This window comes from Tursiops truncatus, chromosome 20 (assembly GCF_011762595.2).
Source record: "Tursiops truncatus isolate mTurTru1 chromosome 20, mTurTru1.mat.Y, whole genome shotgun sequence".
NCBI classification, from domain to species: domain Eukaryota; kingdom Metazoa; phylum Chordata; class Mammalia; order Artiodactyla; family Delphinidae; genus Tursiops; species Tursiops truncatus.
Window position 1 is genome coordinate 41,415,715 of NC_047053.1, and position 24,686 is coordinate 41,440,400.

A 24,686-nucleotide genomic window follows, 5' to 3' on the forward strand; every position below is an offset into this window, starting at 1 on the left:
ATCCTACCCCACGGTGGGGGAGGGGGGCTGACTCCGGGGAGAGGCAAGGGTCGGGGGTAGACTGAAGAATTACTTCCCCTCTTCTCCATGCCCACTCCTGGCACACAAGCCCCCTGCTTGCAAATGTTTACCAATAACCACCCTCCTCCTGCCCTCCGTTGCCTACGGTTTGACTGACAAGAGAGCAGAGGCGGCTATCAGATGGTAACTGAGGGCCTGTGGTCTCCCCCAGTCAGTGGCAGCATTAAGATTCAGAAACCAGGGACTTCCCTGGCGGTCCAGTGGTTGATACTCTGCGCTTCCACTGCAGGGGACCTGGGTTCGATCCCTGGTCTGGGGAACTAAGATCCTGCATGCCAGGTGGCACGGCCTAAATAAACAAACAAATAAATAAAATAACCGAATTACATATTAAAAAAAAAAAGATTCAGAAACCAGACCACAGGTTAGAAAGATCAGGTCTTTACTGCAAAATCATTCAAAAATCACACGCAGCAGTTCCTTCGGTACATTGCAAAGCACTTCTCACGGCCAGGGCCCCTCACTAGAAACAGTTTATTGCATAAAATGAAATTTTAAAAATAGTGTGGGCACGACCGAGGTTCACATCAGCTTCCCATTGGAGGTGAGGGTGTTAAAAGTCAACTCATCTGAAAGCATCAGCAGCTTTTTGGTATGGGGGAGGGTCAGCTCTAATGCTACTGATCTCGGGGAGGGCGGGGAGCGGGGCGTGCCAGGCCCTGCCAGACCAAAGTGAGCGCCTCCAGGGCCTCCTGCTGCCTCCTAGGGACCTTCTGGAATACAGGATATACTCACAGGCCCGAGGAAACAGGGCTGGGCTCAGGCGGCGCTGCCCACCCCAGGCCCACTCAGCGATCTGGACCAATTACGGCTCTGATCAGGCTGTGTCTGTGGTGGAGCATTAATGCTGGCTATGGGGGGTGGGGATGGGGGTAAGGATCCACCTTCTTTGGTGCGCTGGGCACAGGTGTGCACCATCTTCCGTGATGGGGACAGAGCAGCTGTGTGACACCCCCTTCCCCATCCGCCTGCCACCTCCTCGATTCTATTGCACAATTTATCCAGCTCCACAGGGCCGGGCAGGTGACTCAGCAGTCAGATCAGCCCAAGGGAGAGGTGGGAGTAGGTTCGTATCTTGACAGTGAAGGCGGATCTCCACCTGAGGCCCCCAATCCAAGCTGAGTGCAGATAGGATGGCCAGAAGACCCCAGGGCTGAGGATCCAGGAGAGGTGGGGGGAGGCAACAGAGAAATCATGCCCAGATTTCACCCCCCAACCCCAAGGGTCTAAATATCACTTTGAAAACAATTCCAGGCTCCACCCCAAGACCCCTTCAAAAGGCAGTCGTGCTCCAGCGAAATTTTCCAGTCTCTCGGCAGCGCCCCTCCTGGGCCAGTCCAGCAAAGCTCTGTGAACTCTCATGGCTTTGTAAACTGAGGCTGAGCATCCTTCCACGGGGGTGGCTTCTCCTGCGTGTCCCTACGCATCTCAGCAGCAGGGCTGACACTCTTCGTGGAAGGACGAGGGTTCTGAGGGTTCCACAGTGGGGACCCAGCCTACCTCTGTCCTGGTGGGAGTCAGTCAGGCGGGGATGCATTCCTGCGTCTGCAGCAGTCCCCCGCCCGTCTGGCTGCTTGTCCGTGGTAGGAGTGAGGAGGGTAGGGGGCTGAGGGATGGGCTAGATGACGACCCTTCCCTGGACCAAGGAAGGCTCAAAGTGCTGACAGTGCTGGTTCCGAGTCATTCCCCTCCTCCTGCGGGACCAAGATCCCAGGCTATTGGAGAGCCAGGGGCTCCGACACGGAGGAAGTGAAGGGCTTTTCAGGTGAGGAGGGGGCGGGGAGCAGAGAGGAAACACATGGTCCTCAGGACTGAGCCTGCCTGGCCCCCCGGGGGTTTGGCACGTTGTACAGGAGCTGTCGGCAGCGAGCGCTCGGTAAGGGGGAAGGAAAGGCGCCCGCCAGCTGGCAGGCTCTGTCCTAGGGGGCCTGTCCACCCAGCCGCCACCCGCCTACAGGCCTGGCCTGAGCGGTTCCTGCACATTTGCTCAGGGTGAGAGTGGCTGGATTTCTTGGGTGACTTGTGGAGGGTCAAGAATAAAAAAATATTTTCTGTTGAAATATGAAGGGAAAAAACCCACCTTAAAAAAACTAGGCCTTTTAATCAGGAATGTGGAATTGAAAATGCTTCCCAAGTCTTATTTCCACAGTGTGTGAACAGCCCTAATGGAGACGGTGCGTCAGTGAGGCGATCCAGGCCAATTAGTGCAAAGCCCCCTCTCCTCCCGCATCCTCGGACAGGGGCATTTGCTGGTGTCCTGGCCTCCAGACGGGTGGGGGGCAGGAGGTGTCATCAAGAGCTCCCAAGGCTCCCTCTCATAGGCTCATGCTCTGGTCACATCTGAGAGTCTTCCTGACAAGGGAGACATCTGTGACACCTTGAAAGTGTGACCCAGGCTGATGGCCAACCCAGCTGGGATGGCTGAGCCCTGGGTCCCGGGTGGGGACAGGAAATGGGGTTAGGCGAGAGTGCTCTGTTGCTGGTACTTGAGCCGGCGGGCACAGCGGGGGCAGCCCTTCTTCATCACGGCCTGACAGCTCTGGTGGAAGACGGTCTTGCATTCGCCACACCTGGGAGAGAGCAGCAAGCACTGCTGGGACCGACGGGCCTCCCGGGGCTCGAGGCTGGTCAGTGTTCCTGACGGGGGCCTGCCACCCACGGCACATGGCGCTGCCCCTCCGCTCCGGGACAAAAGGTTCTTGCCACAGTGCTTACTAAGCCCCGCAATGCACACTGATACTCTCTATTCTATTTCCCTTTTATAAATACTGCTGAGACTCACAAAACGATTTCTTGCCTATGTTTCAAACACTCTGCAGTTTAAAAAACTCAGCCCCAGGTCTGTTCAGAGGTCAAATGCGGGTCCGGGGACACCTACTGAAAATGAATGAATGCTCCCACCAGTTCCGTTTTCCACTCCCACATGGACTGGAATGGAGGTTTGGTGGATGAATTTTTCCATTTAGAGGCTTCTGATAATGAGCCATAACTGGGGACAAGAACAATTGTTACGGGGGCAGAGGCGGTGGCAGGTACCACCCACCAGGTGCCCGCTTTATGCCCGGCCTGTGCCAACACTCCAGGCCAGAAACTCATCCAGTTCCTCCTCCACCTGCTCATAGAGGACGAAACTGAGGTCCTCCCACCGCAACTCAAAGAGGCAGCAGCCACCTCTTCTCCAGAAACATGGATGGCTCGGTGGAGGCAGGGAGTCCTGTGAGGGCTTGTCTTGTCCCCCTCCCTGGGTACCGGGCCTGCCGCCCGGGGACGCCGTGGGGCCGGGTGGGAATGGGGGTGGGGCGGGGTGGCTGGCTGAGGGTCCGCATACCTGACTGTGGTGTCAAACTCAAAGGGGAAGATGATGTCATGGTGGTGGCAGATCTGGCAGATGAAGCCGCGCTGGGTGCACAGGTCGCAGTGGTAGACGTGCTGGGAGGCAAACTCGATCAGGGACTTGAGGAATCCTTCATACAGCCCGTCCGCGATCTGTGGAGGTCAAGCGTGGGCCACCAGGCCTTTTAAGCAGCTGTGCTGAGCCTGAGGCTGCCTGCAAGACGTGGTCTGCTGCTGCTCCTGCACCCTGCCTGAAGAACTCCTACCCCAAGAGGAGTTTCCTTCCACTTGGGCAAGAAAACCTCCCGGAATCAGGCCGAGCACGTGCAGCCCTTGTGCACGGAGGAATCCACTGTACCCTCCCTTGAGGAAAGGAACGTCCCAAACCCTCACCCCTCCCCCTGCCCTCCCTGCCGGGGTGGAGTCCAGACGCAGGGAAGGGGCTGAGCCCTGTGAGCCTGGGCTTTGCTGCAGTGCCTGCTGGTCCCAGGGGCGCTGGGGGCTCAGCCACTGCCCAGGAAGCGTGGATGGCACCCCATCTCCCCGCACCCCATCATCTCCCTTTCTGATTTCTCCAGGAATAAGGTCCCTCTAGAGAGGTCTGGGGGGTGGCATTCTCACCTGCTGGAGGTCCGCGACACTGTACTTGTGAGGAGACTCCAAGAGATAATTCCTGTGGTTGAGTCTTCAAAGAAAACACAAGAGATTCCTTAGAAGGAACCCGGGCCAACCTGGGTTTGGTTTCATTCCCTCAGCGCTGCTGACCAGGCATAAACAGCTCCCGCCTGGGCGGAGCAGTCAGCCGCCTGGGCTTGGGACCTGGGCTTCCAGGTGAAAAGCTGTTGGGACCTTGGGTAAGTTACTTAACCTCTCTGAACCTTAGGTTTCCTCACCTGAGAAAGAGCGCTGTTCTGAGGATGAAATAATTTATTTAAAGCATCCGGTACAGTGCCTCGTACATAGTAAACAAGGAATAATTGTTAACCGCAGTTGATAACACTGCACTGCATAATTGAAATTTGCTAAGAGTAGAACTCAAATGTTCTCTGTCTCTGTCTCTCTCTCTCAGACACACACACACACACACACACACACACACACACACAAACACCATGTATATATATATAAAAATATATAAAATATGTGAGGATGATGGATATGCTAATTGACCAGATGGGAGGAATCCTTTCACAATGTAATCATATGTCAAATCATCACAACATACACTTTAAATGTCTTACAATTTTGTCAAGTATACTCAATAAAGCTGCAAAAATTTTAATTTGAAGATATAAAAAAATAAACATCTATTTAAAAACTAATAATGATGAGGATGATGAGGAAAGCGAACGCTTGGTACCGGGAACGGGACTAAGCTTTATATATATTAACTCACTTAATTTTCACAAGACTCCTGTGAGGTTGACACTATTATAACCCCCATTTTGCAAGAGGAAATGGAGGCCCAGAGAGGTTAAATAACTTGCCTGTGGTCACACAGCTAGTAAGTGGCGGAGCTGGAGTCTGAACAAACGCAGGAGTCTGGCTCCAGAACCTGCATCCTTTCCACCCAGTGAATGCCTGTAGGTGTTAACTGTTGTCATTATTGCCACTATTACATACCAGGGACAGGGCTGGGGACAGAAATGCACAGGACGTGGCCTCTGCCTTCCTGTAGCCCCTGGTCTAGTGGAGGGACAGACATTTAAGCATCTGGTTTCAGTGCTATGGGAGAGGAGCTGAGACACGTCCTGAGTGCAGCAGATCCCATTTCAGAGGTGGGGGAGGGCGGGGGGTGGGGGAGGCAGAGGACGAGAGCTCAGCTGCCAACCCAGCTCTAGTTTCCACCTCACCAATGGCACAGATCCCAAGGGTCACATCCTGAGAGATGGAGAGGAAACACCTGCAGAAATTCTCCTGGTACAAAAACTTGTCTAGCCTTGCTGTGTGTCTGTGTTGGTACTGGGGTTGGGGGGAGAATTCTCCCAGTCTGAGGAAGCGTGGGAACCTGCCCCAGGATGCTCTGGACACCTGGAGGCGGGAAGGTGCCAGGCCCTGCGGCATCTGGAGTGGGTGCTTGCCTTTGCCCACCCCGTGGCCTCAGCTGTGGTCCAGGGGGGACCCCACCCGGGGCCGAGATGGCAAGTTCCACCAGGCAGGCAGGCAGTCCAGGCTGTGCTGCGTGGGGTGAGGATGCGGCCACTCAGCTCAACGTGCTGGTCTCCCCAGTAAACTTCCAGCTTTCTGGGAACAGGACGCTGCCGTTTATCACCAGGAAAATGCAGGCGGTGCGGGGTGCACAGGCTGCTGCTGCGCCGGCAGGAAGGGTGGGGCTGATTTGGATGGAGAGTCCCCTGCCCACAGTCGTGGAAGCCCAGGGGGCCAGCCAGGCCCAGGGCCTTCCCTACGAGCCACCTATCCTGGGTCTGTCATACCCTCAAGTGAGGCCGTACAACTGTTGGGGGAGATGAGGTCAGGGAGGAGACCCTTTGCCAGGGCAGCCCCCTGAGAGAAAGGGGATCCCACATCCAAAACCTGCCTGTTTCTCCTCAGCCCTTCCCGTCCTCTCACCCTTCACTCTGGCTGACTCAGTCCAGGCCTCCTCACCTCCTGGGCCAATTCCTACACCAGCACCCACGCTCCACTGCTGCTAAACTGGTCTTTCCTAAACTCCTGACTGAACGTGACCATCCCTTGCTCAAAACCCCTCAACAGCTCCCCAAGGCCAGCAGCATAAAATCCAGACGCCTTTGCTGTGGCACAGGGGACCTTCGAGGTCTGGCCCCTGACCCACCACCTGGCTGCCCTGAGTCCCCCGAAGGCCCTGGCGAGCCGTGCTCCTGTCCCGCCTCCATGCCGTGGGTTCCCTTAGCCAGGAAAGCGGGCCCTCCCTTCTGCTTTCTTCTCTGCTTCTTTTGGTGAACCCCAGTTCACTACACACGTGATGCCGTTTGTGTGGTGGCAACTCTGTTCTCCTGTGTGAGGACCAAGAGGGGTCTGGAGCATCTAACAGAACTGATGGTGGCCAGACTAGAGAAGGGGGATCCCAACTTTCTGCTTGACTCTCTTTCATACTATTTGAATACTATCTTTGTAAAGAAGAAAAAGAAAAGCACTTTTTCTTTTTAAAAGAACAAAAGAAATGAACTTCACAAACCCTCAACTGATGCCACCTCCTCCGGGAGCTCCCCTGGCCCTTCCTTCCTTCTTCATGGCACACGCCGCCCTGACCCAGGGCCATTTGTCCACCTGTCCCTGTCCCACCCCAAACACTGATCCCCTCATGTGGCCCTCACCACAACTCTGGGAAGCCACGTCAACACAGGGATCACTGGCCCATTTTACAGACAAGAAAGCTGGAGCTCAGAGAAGTGAAGCAACTTCCCTGAGTCACACAGTGGATCTGGGGCCAGGCGGAGGCTGTGCCTGGACTCTTTCCCCCGCCCCACGCTGCTTCTGAGATGGGACTTCCACAGGCCTGGCCCTGGGCACCGTGTGCAGCGCTGCCGCCCAAGGATGGGAACAGCAGGGCCACAGAGAAAGAGGCAGGACTGTCCCCAGTGCCCAGGCAGGGCAGCCCGGACAGGCCAGTAAGGCTGCTGACCAAACAATCTCAGCACGGCAGGGATGGGTGAATGAGGCCGGCACCCAGGACCCACCCTACGGGCACCTGGTCTTCTCAGTCTGCAGAGAACCCTGGACCGGGGAGGGTGACAGGGTCCCACTTGACCTGGACAGAGGGGCAGGAGGGCAGACTCTGGAGCCCTGGGTCCTGGAATCTCAGGAAGGATGGGAGTGAGTAGGGACCCAGGCACTCAGCTGATTATGGAGACAGAAAGAGCCTTCCCAGAAGCAGCCTTTCAGGTCCCTCACGGTGGCCCCCAAAGGGCTTTCTGTCCTTCTGGGCCCTGTGGAGGAGACCAGGGCTCAGCCGGCTGCTCTGGGAGCCTGGGAGGGGCCAGCCTCTGCTCTCTGCCTAGGAGAGGGGCTCCCCGCAGCAGTCTCTCCCTGCGCCGCCCCGACGGGCACCAGGACTGAGCAGGGAGCCCGTCAGACAGGCGGTCTCTGGGCCAGCGCTGTCGGGAGGGGTGGCTGCAGGGGGAAAGTGGAGGGACTTGTGAGCCGCTCCAAGACCTCAGAAACCCAGCGGCGAAGCCCAACTGGGCAGCCGGCAGCAGCTCATCGCCTGAGCTCTGCCCTCCTAGGGCCCCACAGAAGGTGTCACCCCTCAGCCCCGACTGAGCACTGAATGTCCCCTTCAGGCCCTGGGTACCAAGAAGCTTCTTGAAGGGCATCTTAAGGGTCCCACACAACCCTGTCCTCTTGCGAGGATTTGGGGACGGATGCTGCCACAGCAGCAAAGCCAAGCCGCATGGGGTGAACGGCTGGCGGCAACCAGAGGAGCCAGGGCGACACAGCCCTTCTCACCTCTCCAGCCTCCTCTCACCACATCCCTACTTCCCTCCTCACCCCCCGAAAGTTCTGCCTTCCACGCATGGGGCCTTCATTCACAGCCTGAGCACACCTCTCCTTCTTTCCTGCGTCTCCTCGCTTTCCCACTCGTTGGGCAGGTCTCACCTTGGATGTCAGTTCCTCCAGGAAGCCTTCCCCACTCCGCCCTCCTCCAGTCTGGGTTAGATCCCCCGCCCCTCCAGTAGGACTTCCAGGGCGTCCGACTCCCTCCTCCAGCCCTCACTCAGCAGTAAGGTGCTGCCTTACTCACCTGCCATGCAGGACCCAGGTCCACCTTGCTCAGCACTGGGGCCCACGCCCCAAGCCCAGTGATGGACCCTGAGCACGTTCTCAGTAAATATTTGTCAAACGAATGAATGAACAAATACAAAAAGCACAAATAAAAGCCACTCCTAAATGCAAAGGGAAGGCGTTCTCCACCCAGCCCCGGCATTTCTTCCGAGAAGCTGCTTTTGCACTGATCCTGTGTGTATGTGTATTTGTGTGTGTGTGTGTGCGTGCGTGCGTGTGTATTTGTGTGTGTGTGTGTGCGTGCGTGTGTATGTGCATTTGTGTGTGTGCATGTGTGCGTGCGTGCGTGTGTGCGTATTTGTGTGCGTGTGTGTGCATTTGTGTGTGTGCATGTGTGTGCGTGCGTATTTGTGTGTGCGCGCGTGTGTGCGTCCATGCACGCCCAGGGTGCTCACCTCTTGCTCAACTCCTTCAGGGCTCCGCTTCGGCACAGGCCCAGGTAATCCCCCAGGAGCTTCAGCTGCTCCCGGCTCCTACCGATGAGGTGCATCCGCTCCACGTGCTCGTACAGAGACGCGTTCACCAGCTGCAGGTTGATGAGGGGCTGGGCCCGGATCCGCGTCAGGAACTTCAGGGCCTGCCTGCAGACCTGGGGACACCACCAGGCAGCGAGGGTGAGATAGGAGGGCCATCTGGTGAGCACCTGAGGGCCAGGCACTGTATTACCTACTCACTCGCTCACGCCTCCCACCACCTGCCGAGGGAAGTGGTACCATCTTCATTTTACGGATGAGGAAACTGAGGTTCAGAGAGAGGAAGTGACTTGGCCAAGGTCCACAGCTCGCACAAGTCATGATGTGAACCCAGTTTATCTGACTTCCAAACCCACTCTTCCCCCTTGACACCAGCTGCTGCCCCTCCTGACGGTGCTGGGACGGAGGAGGGGCTGCTCCGGTCAACACGCCTCTCCTCCTGGGCCTCACAGATCCTTCCCACTATTTCCTGTCGTCCCTGCCCCCACCTTCCTGCCGAAAGGAAACAGGCACTACCCCGGGCCGACTCAGGAACCAGGTGACGGGTGTGAGTCAGGCTCCAACCACGGTAAGCTACGGATCAGACACAGCTTAACTAGAGGTTTCCTGAGCTCCCTCCACCCCTGCCAGCAGCACCAACCAGGGCCCCCCAAGGCTCCATGTGGATTTGAGTGATCAATCTGGGCCTCTCCCATGTGATAGGACTTTGAAGGTTCTACCCTCAGCCCTGACCCTGATGCCAAAGCCAACTACTGAGCACCTACTATCTGCCAGACGCTGGGCTAAGGACCTCGACCACATCCTCACAACAACCCAGAAGGGAAGGTGTCATCATCCCCATTTTACACATGAGGAAACTGAGACTCAGAGAAGCTAGAGTGGCTTACCCAAGCCACCGGAAGAAAGCAGAGCCCGCGTCTAAACCGAGGTGTTGTCTCTGCATACTTGGCTGCCTCACGTGCTGAAGAGGAGCCCCTCTCCCCTGCAGTCTCCTCCTTGCCGTGATAAGGATGGAGGAGCTGAGATGTTCTCCACCGTCAACCACCCTGCAGTGCTCAGGAGTCGGGCTTTGGCTCCTGGTTCGCCCCTTCCCAGCTGTATGACCTTATGAAACTTACCTAACCTCTCTGTGACTCAGTTTCCTCACCTGTAAAATGGGGAAAATAAAAGCACCTAGCTCATGGGATAATTTTGAGCTTAGATGAAAAGAAAATCCATGTAAGCGTATCCTCTGTAAAGGGGAGCTGCCATCAGACTCTGTGAGTGCCTGTGGGTCCCGGTGTCTGTCCCCTGGCTCAGGGGGACGTAACAGGGCCCTCAGGAGACCGTTAGGCTGGGGGCTGCTCCACCAGCTTCACCAGCATCTCTCGCCTCCCGCAGCAGCTGACAACTCCATCTTTTCCCATTTCCCAGAGCCCTGAGGAACCAGCCCCCAGCCAATAGGCAGCCCACTGGCAAAAGCCTGGTGAGTCCGTGACTCGGGTCAAACTGCTGCTCCCCAGCCCTTCCCACGACTCAGCCCCAGGCTTCTGGCGAGGCTCAGATGAAATACCACGCAGGAATGTGCGCTGAAAACTGCCAAGTTCTGCCGACAGGCATGGGCTTCGAGCTCCCCAGGGACTGTCCCTCCCCCGTGGGTGTGGAGGAGACAGACAAAGAGAGAAGCCCCAGGCCTGGGCTGACATCCTGCCAAGTAGTGCCAGCCGGACCTTGCACAAGTGGGTCAGCCAGAGTGGTAACAGTGGACAAAGGGCCCTTAACCCGCCGATCAGCCACTTTCTAGTGTGAATTTTCATGTCCTTCCCAGGCCCGGGATCTTTGAGAGAGCTGGATACTTCCTGACCTCAGGCATGCCAAGGGAAGTGTTAGAATTCTCCAGCTGGAAAAAGGAAGTGGTACCAAAATTACAGCAGTGAAAAGAAGGTGGCTCAACAGAGGCACCTGGGTGTTGTAAGCAGGGAGGGTGTTTTATGGGCAGAGGGTTCTTCGCATCTGCGGTGATCTTGAGGCTTAGTTTTCTCCATGTAGTTAGTTAAATACTTAACATTGAGGGCAGGGGTGGGGATGAGGTAACCAATAAAAAAGCCAAAGTGAAGCTAATGTCTTTGGAAGGTTCTCACCCCCAGCGGGGTGGGGGTCAGGGTGGTACGGGCTCTGAGAACCATGTTCCCTGGACTCTGATGGGGACATGGGAAGACACCTCCACATAATGAGACAGCACGGCCGGCAGGCCTGGGTCTTGAGAGAAGCACCCAACCTCTTCCGGGTGTTTCTGTGTCTTGTCTTAGCAGAAATCTGTGCCTTTGGAAGAAAGCCAAGTTTGCGCCCCTTGAGGCAGACCCTCAAGCAAATTAGGGGCAGAAGGTGAGGCCTCAGGGCACTAATGTAAGGCACCAGCTAAGTGACTGGTGGGTACTGTCTCTTTTGGTCCTCACACAGCCTGGGGACAGACGCTGTTATTAATCCCCCTTTACAGACGAGGGAAGTGAAGTTAAATAGTCTGCTCATGGTAACACAGCTACGTAAGTGGGTAAGCTCAGCTGAAGAGGAAAATCTGAAAGATCAGAGAATACATCTTATGCGGAAGCATTTGGTGAACATAAAAAAGTACCCAAGATGTAATACTAACTAAACAAAGCACGTTATAAAGCAGTATGAGTCCAGCACGATCCCAAACTTTACAAAAAGTAGATGCAGGAGCTTGTAATCTTGGGGGTGGGGAAGAAAGGCTAAACAACCGAATAAAGATGATTTTGAACGGTGAAAAAAAAAAGTAGATGTAAATGTAAAAAACAAAAATGCATGGAAAAATGCTCCCAGGGAAAGTGCAGCCAGCTGGCTAGCCCACCCATCCATCCACCCACCCACCCACCCACCCATCCACCCACCCACCCACCCATCCACCCACCCATCCATCCACCCACCCATCCATCCACCCACCCACCCACCCATCCATCCACCCACTCATCCTTCCATCCACTCATCCACATCTACCCACCGATCTACCCATCCATCCATGCACGCATCTACCCACCTAACCCATCCACCCAACCATCTATATCTAATCTATCCTATCTGTCATTTCCATCTATGTATCTAGTTGTTGGTGCTTTAAACAGTTTTATCTGTAACCATGGGGAGCTGCAGCAAACCATCCTCAGATTCCCACCTGAGGACCAAGGTAGGCACTGACAGAGCTGTGTCCAGGGGCTGGAAACCAGCACCCAGTTACTTTCTTGGTCAACTCCCCCACATCATGGGGCCTGAACTAGTGACCCGGGCTTCCCTAGAGCCAAACTCCCCCAAACATACGAACAGCAGCCACAGAGAGGAGCGACCCCCGCTCTGTCGCTCGGCAGCCCCGCGCGGCCGCGGCAGGCTGGGCTGCAGACTCACCGGGCGCTTGGTGAGGTCCCAGTTGTGGATGATCCTGGCCGGGATCACTGAGGCATCGTCTTGATGGCAGATGTCACAGTAGTAGAGGCCAGAGAAGGCACAGAGCTTGGGCCGTACAAATGAGAAGCCGATCTGCCGGGAGCAGCCTGGGGAGAAGAACAGGGAGAGGGTGAGCAGCGGTGGGGACGGAGTCAGCTCCTGAGTGACCCGGAAGCGGCCAAGGCAGAAAGGGCCCGCTATCTAAGGAAAGTATCCATAGAAAGATTAAAAAGGAGAGTACGAAGATGAAAACCACCACCGCTCCTATGCCCACCAGTCAGAACCAAATTAATCTTTACGACAAAACACTGTTAAGGATTATCAGCGGCATTTCACAGCTGAAGAAGCTGATGCACAGAGGTCAGGAAACCTGCCCAGTCACACAACGATGGAGTGGCACAGCGGGAGTCAGATTTGGGTGGGGCTGGTGTAGAGCCCTCATTCTCTTATTCCCAGCTGCCTCTCTTCACTGCTTGCACAACAGTGCCAGCCTCCTCTAGGTCCACTCCTCCATGGCGGCCCAGAAATGGAAGCCACGGAGTCAGGGTCTCGCCAAGCAGGGCGGGAGCTGGGGACATGGGGCTGGCCACAGGGAGTGGGTGGGGAAGCCAGCCAGAGGCAGGGCTGTCTGGACATGGCCTGGGGCCAGCTGGAAGCCACAGCTGCCTGATACCTCGGGACAGTGGTTCAGGGCCAGCTTCAGTCCCTCTGCTGGAGGACCCTCCACAGGGGGGCGGGGGAAGGTGGGGGGACCAGGAGTGGGGTGTACCCAGGGCACAACAAAGGCCTGGCTCGAATCCTGACACAGGCCCTGCCTCCTACAGGGCCAGGGAAAGAGTCCCTTCCACCTCCCGGGGACTAGAAGGACTGGTTCTTCTGCATGCTAGCTGTCTCATCCTGACCGAAGTTTTGCAAGGTTCCAATTCCCTACTACTTGCTCTTCTGTGGGGTTATTACAAAGTTTAAATGGAGTTTTGAAAGCGCCCTGTAAACTATGAAATACAAGCCAGATGTCAGAGGTTGACGTCTGCCCGGCCACCGAGCTGCGCTCGCAGGCAGAGAGGAGGCCCGAGCTCCCCAGTTTCAGTTTGGCCGGCAGGCTGGCGGGCGGCAGGCGTGGGGAGAGCCACCCACCAGCACCCACGTCCCCAGCGAGGGAGCCCTCCTCCCAGCCCCGGAGGCCTGGCCTCCTCCCTGAGACTGGCGCCCACGTGCTGAAGGGCAAAGTGTGAGTGCTAGGGTCTGGCTGGTGGGGGGCGAGGGGTGAGCAGCAGCTTGAAGATATTTTCTGCGGGAAGCTCTGCTCTGCTTAGCTACTCCATCCTCCAGGGGCACCAGCTGCAGACCACTCCTTTCTAGATGCCTGAAGCAGGCTTTTGCCTCCCGTCCCACAGGCTCCTCACACTTCACCCGGAGGGCCCAGGGTGATGGATGTGGGTGTCTGGGTTGGGGAGAAGAGCTAGAAATGGAACGTGAGCAGCAGAAGATCACGAAGCCTTGAAAGCAAGGGAGAAAGCAAGGGAGCGGAGAGGTCCTGTGAGGGCCTGGAAAAGAGCACAGGTTCTGGGACCATCAGGTCCTCTGCGGGCTCCACCATCACTCGCTGTGTGAGCGTGGGACAGGTACTTACCAGCCCTGTGACCCAGTTTCCTCAGTTACAAATAGAGACAAACCCCCACAGGGTTGTTGTGAGGATTAAACAAGGTTATCCAAATAAAGCCTCTGGCCCAGGGCCCAGCACAGGATTTGACGATGCTAATGACAGAGCAGACGTACTGACGTAGAAGAATACGCATAATATACTCCTAAGCAGAAAAAAGCCAAGTTGCAGAACAATAGTTATAGCTGCGCCGTCTAAAACGGTGGCCACGAGCCACAGGGGCCCATTTACGTTTAAATATATTTACATTAAAGCAAATTGAAAATTCAGTTCCTTCCACACTAGGAAGCCACATTTTAAGTACTCAGTAGGCACATGTGGCTTGTAGCAACCGTACTGGACAGCACAGATCTAGAACATTTTCATCATCACAGAAAGTTCTGTTGGACAGCTCTGAGTAATACGAGCCCATCTTTGTAATTAAAAAAAAAAAACTGTGTCCACTTGCAAAAGCATGCAAAAATGTTTTGGAAGGGTACCACGCCCCTGCTCCAAAAGAATACAATGTGATCATGGAACGGCCTCATTTGCTACAACTTCCCCGGGGCAGGATGGGGGCACTCGTGGGGAGCAGGAAGGGGTGCAGAGCCTAGAGTGGGAACCCCACCGCGAGCAGAGCGAGGCTAGCAGGCTGGGGGCAGCAGGACAGCGAGTCGGCACCTGCACAGAAGCAGCCCTGGGAGTCGAGGCCTTTCTCCGTGGGGATGGCCACCAGGTACTGCAGCAGGAAGCCATTCTCCCGCGTGGCGAACTTCAGCACCTCCTGACAGTTTTCATCCAGACTCCCACCGAGTGTCACCGCCTCCTCAGCTGTCTCCAGGTAGGACGCCAGGACCTTGCGCACCAGGTCCCTCCACAGGGCGGCCTCCTCAGCGTTCCCGGCCTGCAGCTTCAGGACGGCCTTGGCCGTGATGATTTTGAAGAAGGATGGGCCCCCAAGGCTCGTGTCCGGCAGGATATCTCGGATGGTCTCGACTCCATGGCTGTCACTTAACATCTTCTCGTTGTTTCTCACACGGAAGCACTTCAGAGACTCCAAGGACAGGGAGAAGATACAGGGCATCCAGGTCCGGTCTGTGTACAGGTACAGAAGGGATTCCTTAATAGCGTCTGGCTCGGGAACCTGGGAAGAAGACCAGTCAAACTGCGGGCCCTGGGGGGTTTCAGCCTCCGAGAGCAGGTCCGAGTGGGAGGGGCGGCCACCCTGGGGGGCCTCTGGAGGGTCCTCGGGCTGGTCTGGGTACTGGATGGTCACCCACTCCTCCTCCTGCTGGGGCCGCCGGCACTTCTGCAGCGCCTCGCGCACACGGTCCAGCCAGTCCTCGGCTTCATCGCGGCATGAGGAGCGCAGGGTCAGCTTCTTGCCCGAGAAGACCAGCTCGAAGCGGCCGTCGCTGTGGGCCGGGCCCACGGACTCACAGCGCAGCAGAGAGCAGTTCTCCACGCAGGTGCGCTCCTCGCCGCTCAGGTAGAGGCGCAACTCCAGCGGGGAGAGCTCGCAGAAGAGTTCCTTCCAGATGCCCATGGCCCCCCGCCGCTCCACCGTGCCCAGCTTCAGAAGCCCCCGGAATGGGTTAGACAGCCCTGGAGGCAGAAAGAGGTGCTTTAGACGACGGGCCTGACCCTTCACCACCCAGGAGAACGTCCGGGGCCTGAGTCCTGTCCTGCGTGCAGACGACGTGACCACCAGGAGAACACAGGCCCACCATGGGCCGGATGGGAACACTTTTTGAGAGCCTCCATTGCATCCTCACCCCAGCTGTTGACCTTGTTCTTGAATTTCACCGAGAGAATAAAAGCGCTCAATCACCTCCACATGCCCCCCACTACCCCTCTCCCTTCCAGCATCTGCACCCACACTCTGACTGCCCCCGTCGCCAGGGATGAGCTGACTACGCTTATGTCTGAGGCCAACCCTCCCATTTGTGCATCTGTGCAGGGGGTCCCACCGCCCCCCACATACTCAAGGACAAGGACGTCCCTCCAGCAATCCTCCCTCCCTCTCCTGCGCTGCCGTTTCCTCCCTTCTCTACTGGATCATTCCCACCAGCCCACAAACACACTGTTATTTCTCCCAGCTTTAAAAATAACCTCTTGACTCCACTCGCATCTCTAATTACCACCCTGTGTCTCTGTCCCCTTTTCAGAAACCTCCCTGGGGAGGTGTGGGAACTGTCTCTAGTCCCCCTGCTCCCATTCCTGCTTGAAGCTGCTCCAGGCAGCCTTCTGTCCCCTCATTCCACAGAACCTGCCCTTGGGAAGGCTACCAGGCCCTCCTTGTCGCCAAGTCCAAAGGCCAATCCTTGGTCCCCATCTGGCCTAGCCCATCAGCATCACTGGACACAGCTGAGCCCCCCTTCCCTTGGCTCTTCTCAGCCGTCACTGTCCCCCCTCCTGTGTCCCAGGCTCCCCCTCCTCTTGCTGGCCTCTCAATGCTGGAGGCCCCGGGCTCAGCCCTGGATTCTCTTCTCTACTGACACCAGCTTCCTAGCTGATCTCCCCTGGTCTTGGGGTTTTATGTCAACCACTCCCCAGTTTTTATCTCCAGCCTGGACCTTGCCCTTGAACTTTAGATTCTGATCTTCAACTGCTCTGTGTATGTCTAATAGGCTTCTCAAAGTTGACATGTCCAAAAATGAATTCTTGATTCTCCCACTCCAAACCCGCTTCTCTCCTGAAGTTCCTCATCTCATAAAATGACTAACTTCATCCTTCCAGCTACTTGGGCTAAAAACCTTGGAGTTATCCTTGATTTTCCTTCTTTCACACTCCACATCTAATCCATCAGCCCATCCTCTTGGCATATCCAGAATCTTCCTCCACACCGCCTGCACCACTACCTCAGGGCTTCAATCCGCCGTCATCCCTGGCCTGTTATGGCCGTGGCCTCCTAACTGGTCTATGTCCCCTTGTAGCCCTTCAACAAATGAGCCAGTATGACTCCCCCTTTCAAGAGACAAGTCAGATCACGTCTCTCCGCCCCAAACCCTGCAAAGCTGCTGTCTCCCTCAGAGCAAAAGCCGACGTCCTTTCTGTGGCCCACGAGACCCTCCATCACTCTGACCTCATCTCTAACCACCCCCCTCCCCATCTCCTCTATTCCAGCTACTCTGGTCTCCGCTCTTTTCCTGGACACGCCAAGTACGTTCCCATCGCAGGGCCTTTGCACATGTTCTCCCCGCTCGAAACACAAAGATCGTCTCGTGCTTTCCTCCTTCCCTCCCCGATTTACTATTCCCCACAGATTATTATTACCTGCCCACACTGTACGTTTACTTGTTTATTTGCTTATTTCCTGCCTCTCACACTAGAGTATAAGTCTCGTGAAGATAAGGACTTTGCTTTGTTTCCTGCTGTGTCCCCAGCACCTAGAACAGTGCCTGGCACATCACAGATGCTCAGTAAGTATCTGCTGAGTGAGTGAGTGCGTGTCTATGTACCACACACAGCCCAATGCTCCCTGCTCCCTGGGGGTCAACCATCCCCTGAACCAGGGGGTCCAAAGGACACACACGTCTCTCTCCCAACCTGGACTAGCCTTAGAGATTTCAAACCATTGTGTAGGGTCTTCCCACCCTTCAGGGTACCTGATGATGCAGGCATAAAACACACCTTCTCTGGTACGGTTGCAACCATCACATGCGCTGGAAGAAAAACCTAAAAGGAGGCAGCATGGAGACCAGGGCTCTGCCCAAACTCCCCGAGCCAGGGCCCCAGGAACCTGGCCAGAATTCTCTGCTGGGTCATTGCAAACAGAAAATGAGGAGAGAAAGAAACTGACTCTAGAGCACATGTGTTTGTTTGTTTCTGAGGGTTACAGAAAAATTAGGTTATGGTTATTTAATGCTTTCTGGAATTTCACAGGGTGTGGAGATCAAGGTGGCCTCACTGTAAACTGCACATAGAGGACACTGAACAAACAGCAGATCTAATAAACCCCATCAGAGCTGTTAAATAAACTAAGAGAAAGGCCTTGGGAAGGAGCAGTTGAAACACCTGGGCCTTTAAGAGGCGGGGGTTTGCTCTGGGCTACAGACAGAATCACGATGTCTATATACTCATAAGATTATCTTATGTATCTTATGTATAATCATAAGATTTATAGCAGAGTTTCAGGGAAGATATTTTCCATTTCAATATATGAAACAGTATTTGTGTACTCTGTAGGCAGTCTTGAGCATTACTTTATTAACATTTTATGAGAGGGACTTCCTTGGTGGTCCAGTGGGTAAGACTCTGCACTCCCAATACAGGGGGCCCAGGTTTGATCCCTGGTCGGGGAACTAGATCCTGCACACATGCCGCAACTAAGAGTCTGTGTGCCACAACTAAGTGTCCCCATGCTGCAACTAAGAGTCCACGTGCCGCAACTAAGACCTGGCCCAGCATGCACGCATGCACGCATGCACGCATGCATGCATGCATGAATGAATGAATAAATAAATAAATAGGGCTTCCCTGGTGGTGCAGTCGTTAAGAATCTGCCTGCTAATGCAGGGGACACGGGTTCGAGCCCTGGTCCAAGAAGATCTCACATGCTGCGGAGCAACTAAGCCCGTGTGCCACAACTACTGAGCCTGCGTTCTAGAGCCTGCCAGCCACAACTACTGAAGCCCATGTGCCTAGAGCCCATGCTCCGCAACAAGAGAAGCCACCACAATGAGAAGCCCGCACACAGCAACGAAGAACCAGTGCAGCCATAAATGAATGAATGAATGAATGAATGAATGAATAAATAAATAAATAAATAAAAGATTTTATGAGAAAATATAGTACTCTTCCTGAAATGCTTTTCTGAATTACTCAGCAAGGGTGCTCCTTATTACATTTTGGGACGAGGTTTTTCTTGGGAGAAGACACTGCCCAGTTGGTAACGGAAAAGGGGACTTTTGAACTGCTTTCTGAAAGGCACTGCCCGCGCGCAGTGCAGCGCCCGGAAGCCTGCAGAGTCGCTTACCCATCTGCCTGCGGTGCACCACCCTGAAGTTCTTATGCTCCGGCATCGGGGCGGCCTTGCTTCTCCTGCTTCCTAGGGAAGGCACACAAGCTTTGTCTAAGGTCTCCATGGAACAGCTTCTTCTTGGTCCTTGCGTGAGGAGACCAGGCCTCGGCTCTGGAGTCCCTCTGGGAGAAGCCACGGAAGCATGGGAAGGACTCTCTGCGGGCTGTTCCCGGGGAGGCCGGTAGAAGTCATCTTCTGAGATCCAGCTCGTGCTTTTCTATTGGGAAAGAAGTAAAGACAGGTTGTTTTTAAAAACATCTTTATTGAGACATGATTCACATACCATAAACTCAATGCATCGAAAGCATGTAATCCAGTTTTCGTGTCTTCACCGAGTTGTGCAACCATCACTACAATCTGAGTGTAGAACATTTTCACTGCTTCATAAGGAAACCTCGTCCTCATCAGCAGTCACTCCCTGTTTCCGCTCAACCCCCCCAGTTCTCGGCAACCAATAACCTACTTTCTGTTTCCAGAGGTTTGGCCATTTTGGACATGCATAAACGAAATTTTATAACATGCGGTCTTTTGAAACTGGCTTCTTTTCCTTAGCGTAATGTTTTCAGGGTTGATCTATGGGGTGGCATGTATCAGTACTTCATTCCTTTTTATTACCAAATAGTATTTCAACATATGGATGTACCACATTTTGCATATCCACTCATCAGCTGACGGACGTTTGGGTTGTTTCCACTTTTTGGCAATTATGAATAATGCTGCAGGGAACCTTGACATACAAGTTTTTCTGTGGACACTCGTCTTCTGTTCCCTTGCTACATACCTAGGAGTGGAACTGATGGGTCATATGATAACTATGTTGAACTTCTGAAGAATTTCCAAACTGTTTTCCTAAGTGGCTGCACCATTTTACATTCCCACCAGCAACATATGAGGGTTCCAATTTCTCCACCACCTCTCCATCATTTGTTATTATCTGTATTTTTGATTATAGCCATCCCATATGGCTGTAATAAGAAATGCAATCTTATGGTTTTGATTTGCATTCTCTAACATCTAATGACACTGAGCATCTTTCCATGTGCTTATTGGTCATTTGTATATTTTCTTTGGAGAAAAGTCTATTCAAATCCTTTACCCATTTTTAAATTGGTTTACTTGTCCTTTTGTTCTTGTGTTATGGGTTGAACTGTGCTCCACCCCCAAAAAAAGATATGTTGAAATCCTAACCCTCAGTACCTCAGAATGTGACGTTAGGTGACAGAATGTGAAAACAGGGTTGCTGCAAATGCAGTTAGTTAAGATGAGGTCATACTGGGGTAGGGTGGGCCCTTCATCCAGCGTGACTGATGTCCTTATAAGAGGAGAAAAGACACACAGAGAGAGAACACCACGCGAAGACAGAGACACAGAGGGAGGCCACCATGGGATGACGGAGGGAGGGCCTGGAGTGATGCGTCTACAAGCCAGAGAATGCCCAAGATTGCTGGAGACACGACACGTTAAGAGAAAGGCGTGGAACAGATTGTGCTTCAGAATCTCCAGAAGGAACCAATCCTGCCTCCATTTGGATTTGGACTTCTAGCCTTCAGGATATCAGATACAGTAGTTCCCCTTTATCTGTGGTCTCACTTTCTGCGGTTTCAGTTACCCACAGTCAACTGTGGTCCAAAAATATTACGTGGAAAATTCCAGAAATAAACAATTCGCAAGGGTCACACTGCGTGCATTCCGGGTAGTGTGATGAAGTCTTGCACCGTCCTTCTCCATCCCGCCTGGGCCGTGAATCATCCCTTTGTCCAGTGTATCTCACCCATTTGTCACTTACTTAGTAGCCCTCTTGGTTATCAGATCTCCTGTCATGGTATCACAGTGCTTGTGTTCACGGAACCCTTATTTTACTTAATAATGACCCCAAAGCACGAGACTAGTGATGCTGGCAATTCGGATCTGCCAGACAAGCCGTAAAGTGCTTTCTTTAAGTGAAAAGGTGAAAGTTCTCAACTTAATAAGGAAAGAAAGAAATTATATTCTGAGGTTGCTAAGATCTACGGTAAGAATGAATCTTCTGTGAGACTGTGAAGAAGGAAAAGGAAATTTGTGCCAGCTTTGCTGTTGCACCGCAAACTGCAAAAGTTAATGCCACAGCATGTGATAAGTGCTTAAAGGCATTAAATTTGTACAATAAGATATTTTTTGGGGGGGGGGCAGGCCACATTCACGTAACTTTTATTACAGTATACTGTTATACTTGTTCTATTTTATTATTTGTTATTGTTGTTAATCTTTTACTGTGCTAATTTATAAATTAAACTTTATCATTGGTATGTATGTATAGGAAAAAATACACTATACATAGGGCTAGGTACTATCCATGGTTTCAGGCGTTTACTGGGGGTCTTGGAACGTATCCACTCAGATAAAGGGGAACTACTGTAATACATTTCTGTAGTCTCAAGCCATCCATTTTATGGTCTTTTGTTATAGAAGCCCTAGGAAACAAACACAAGTTACAATGTTTTTTTTTATATTCTGGACACTAGGCCCTTGTCAGATACATGATTTGCAAATAACTTCTCCAATTCTGTGAGCTGTCTTTTTACTTTCTTGATGTTGTCCTTTAAGGCACAAAATTTTTAAATTTTGATGAAGTCCAATTTATCTATTTTTCCCTTTGTCTCTGTGCTTTTGGTATCGCACTTAAGAAGCCATTGCCTAAGCCAAGGTTACAAAGACTTACTCCTATGTTTTCTGCAAAGAGGTTTACAGCTTTAGCTCTTACATTTAGGTCTACAATCAATTTTGAGTTAATTGGTTTTTAAAAAGAATTAATGAATTTTTGGCTGCGTTGGGTCTTCATTGCTGTGCACGGGCGTTCTCTAGTTGCAGCGAGCGGGGGCTACTCTTTGTTGTGGTGCGTGGGCTTCTCTTGCTGCAGAGCACAGGCTCTAGGCGCGTGGGCTTCAGTAGTTGTGGCACGCAGGCTCAGCAGTTGTGGCTCGCGGGCTCTAGAGCACAGGCTCAGTAGTTGTGGCGAATAGGCTTAGTTGCTCCGCGGCATGTGGAATCTTCCTGGACCAGGGCTCAAATCCATGTCCCCCGCATTGGCAGGCGGATTCTTAACCATTGCGCCACCAGGGAAGTCCTGAGTTAATTTTTGTGTAGGGCGTGAGGAAGGGATCCACCTTTATTCTTTTGCATGTGGATATCCAGTTGTCCCAGCACCATTTGTTGAAGGGATGTAGGGTTTTTCAGCACTGCTTGTAGGGTTTGAGATGAGGGAGGCGTGGGTGAGCAGGACCCAGAGACCTCACTAGCTCCCTCTGCCTCTGCTCCCCACTTCTGAACAGGCCCCTGCGGCTCCAGGCAGCCAGGCCCTAGCCCTTCCCTTCTGTTGCTGTCTCTCCGAGTCTGAAGTTGCTCACTGGCTGAGGAAAGTGGGTGGCTCTGGGGTCAGGAGGCTTGTAGGAATGGACTCTGCCTCCTTTTCTTCACTATTTCAAGTGCTCCCTGCCTTTCCGTGCCTAAGTGTGGAAGAGCAGAGGTGAGGAAGCTGGCTGGGCGCCTAAGTGGCTGTCTACACAGAGGAAATGAGTCACCTGAGGGGTGGGACAGCCCAGCTGTTTTGTTAAGTGCCACCGACCTCATCCTGATGTTGCTATTTCCACCCCCTAAATTAAGACTGCCCTCCCTGCTCCCGCAGACAGGGAATGGGGGAGCAGGGCTTGGAGCTACCCAGAATGCCCGGAAGGATTGGTTTGGACAGTTTAATCCATTAAGATGCTGCCAAATTTTCTGAGTCAGGAGCTTGGAGGTGGGCGGGGGGCGGGGGGGCGCTCACAGAGCTGGGCCTCCAGAGCTTCCTCCCCAAACCCTCAGATTGGCAGGTGCTTCCTTCTGCCAGTGACAGGACAACGTGTCAATCAGGGTGACTGCTAGGGACTATTTACAGCTCTGAACAAAGCCTGTCTAAGTCATCATGACCCAGGGAAAATGGGCTGGAGGAGCAATCACATGGCTGTCCAGGCCACCTCCTGGAGCCTGGCACACACACCTGGGAAACCCTGCAACGCTGCAGCCCCGGATAATGGCCCTAATGGGAGAGACCACTCTCCCTTGAGGCTCAGCTCAGGGGTCATCCATCGCCTTCTCCTGGAAGCTGTCCTTACTCACTCACCCCCAGCTGGGTTTGGGACCCCTTCTGGGCTCCCATGGCATTCTGTGTTCACCCCCATCCTAGCACCTACAAAGCTGTTTGGAATGGTCATCCTTCTTTGTGCCGGGCACAGAGCTATAAAAGATGAGGGGATACACCTTGACTATCCAACTATCTTTAACATAAAGTAACACGGATGGGGTGAGGAAGCAAGGCAGGAGACAGATGTGGATTTTGAGATGGTGTAGGCTCACTGGTGAGGGCCTCTCTCTCCTTGGAGATGTTCACACCTGGTCCAGTGGCCCCAGGCCGGCCACCAGGAAGTGATACTCTAGGGAAAACCTTTTGTTCTCTTAAGCAATAGAGAAAAACAGCAGGAATACTGGGTCCTTGGAGCTTCTGCACATGGGCCTGGACTGAGCTCTGCGGCTGTGCCCCCCTCCAGGACCCCCAGTTATTACACGGAGCGGGGGAGAGGGCAGCACACCACTGTTTCCCCTCCCCCACTAAACCTTCCTGCCTCCTGCTCATTCAGGGCCCCATATCTGGCCCGTTCGCTGCCCCTTTAACAGTGGGGGGAAATCACCAATGACCAAGGATCTAAGCCAGAGCAGCACCTGCCACCAGGACCCAAGACAGAAGAATGCCCCTTGGAGTTACTACAGGGACCAGGACACTGTGTACAACAGCTAAGTCCCAGAGAGGGGACTGGCAGAGGAGTGGGACGTCAGGTCTCTGGACCACTTTCAAAAAATCCCTTTTGTTCAGTCTGTCCTCATTATGTCAGGCCAAGGGACTGCCTGTTCCCCCTCCTGGGGGAGGGGACCACATGCCAGAGGCCAGTGGTCCATGAGGGCAGTGATTAGGGCCAAGTCTTAGAATTCAGACTGTCCTCTGGGAGTTAAACTGAGAAACCAACTCACGCCCTTCTGGATGCCACAGAGTCACCCTAGTTTCCCCACTCCTGTCCTTCCCAGCACTTATCACCAGTGTAATTATGATGCAGATAGTTATTTGTCTAACATAGTGTCTGTCCCCAAGGAGCAGAGCCTTTGTCCTGTTCCATCGCTGTACCAAGTGTAGTGCTTGGCCCATAGCTGGGGCTTTTAATTAAATTCATTAAAAACAAATTTTTAAAGAAAGACTGAATGGCTCTCGGGATTATAAAACTTGATAGTGACTCCCTCCCCCCCATAAAGTATCAGATAAATAGCAGTGACTAAATGACAGAAGCATAGAAAGATGAGAATCGCAGGGGCAGCACAGTGACTATCTCCTGAGAAGGGAATGGACGGACCCACAGCTCCCCTCTAGAGACAGACTCTGGGAGGGGCGAGCATCCGAGGTTCTCACGCTGAACTCGGCACCCGGTGCTTCGATTCCACGGTCCCCAAGCAACCCTGCAGCAACCAGACTCCCCTGATGCTGGCCAGGAGGCGGAGGGTGACCTGGTCAGACCAACCTGTCCGCCCCAGGCACCTGGTGGAGCACTTCTCAGTGTAAACTTACAAGCTGGCATCTCGGGAGTCTCTGAACAATTTGAGAACTATTCACTGATACCTATGCTTTCCGAGGTACAGTGCTCAGAACTGACAATATAGAAGTGAACGTGGGACTTCCCTGGTGGCGCAGTGGTTAAGACTCCACGCTCCCAATGTAGGGGCCCCGGGTTCGATCCCTGGTCGGGGAACTAGATCCCACATGCATGCCGCAACTAAGAGTTTGCATGCCACAACTAAGGATCTGGCAAGCCACAACTAAGGAGCCTGCCGGCCGCAGCTAAGACCCGGTACAACCAAATAAGTAAATAAAATAAATATTAAA

The 24,686-nt window shown here is 53.6% G+C and overlaps 1 protein-coding gene across 9 annotated transcripts in view; it reads right to left on the reverse strand.

Annotated features, from left to right (window-relative positions):
- Positions 1 to 442: 442 nt before the first annotated feature.
- Positions 443 to 24,686, reverse strand: part of PLEKHM1 (pleckstrin homology and RUN domain containing M1) — a 50,937-nt gene continuing 26,693 nt past the window's right edge. For 6 of the 9 annotated variants that reach the window (XM_033847299.2, XM_033847296.2, XM_073797088.1 and 3 more), the window contains 8 exons: positions 18,704 to 18,965; positions 14,407 to 15,330; positions 12,048 to 12,193; positions 8,574 to 8,821; positions 4,036 to 4,099; positions 3,410 to 3,567; positions 2,960 to 3,070; positions 443 to 2,651 (listed from right to left, as the gene is read on the reverse strand). In XM_033847299.2, the coding sequence (XP_033703190.1) occupies positions 2,540 to 2,651; positions 2,960 to 3,070; positions 3,410 to 3,567; positions 4,036 to 4,099; positions 8,574 to 8,821; positions 12,048 to 12,193; positions 14,407 to 15,330; positions 18,704 to 18,965 (2,025 nt within the window). In that variant the 3' untranslated portion in view covers positions 443 to 2,539. The remainder of the gene's footprint in view (positions 2,652 to 2,959; positions 3,071 to 3,409; positions 3,568 to 4,035; positions 4,100 to 8,573; positions 8,822 to 12,047; positions 12,194 to 14,406; positions 15,331 to 18,703; positions 18,966 to 24,686) is intronic. The other 3 variants (XM_073797089.1, XM_033847297.2, XM_073797092.1) reach the window with 3 other exon arrangements.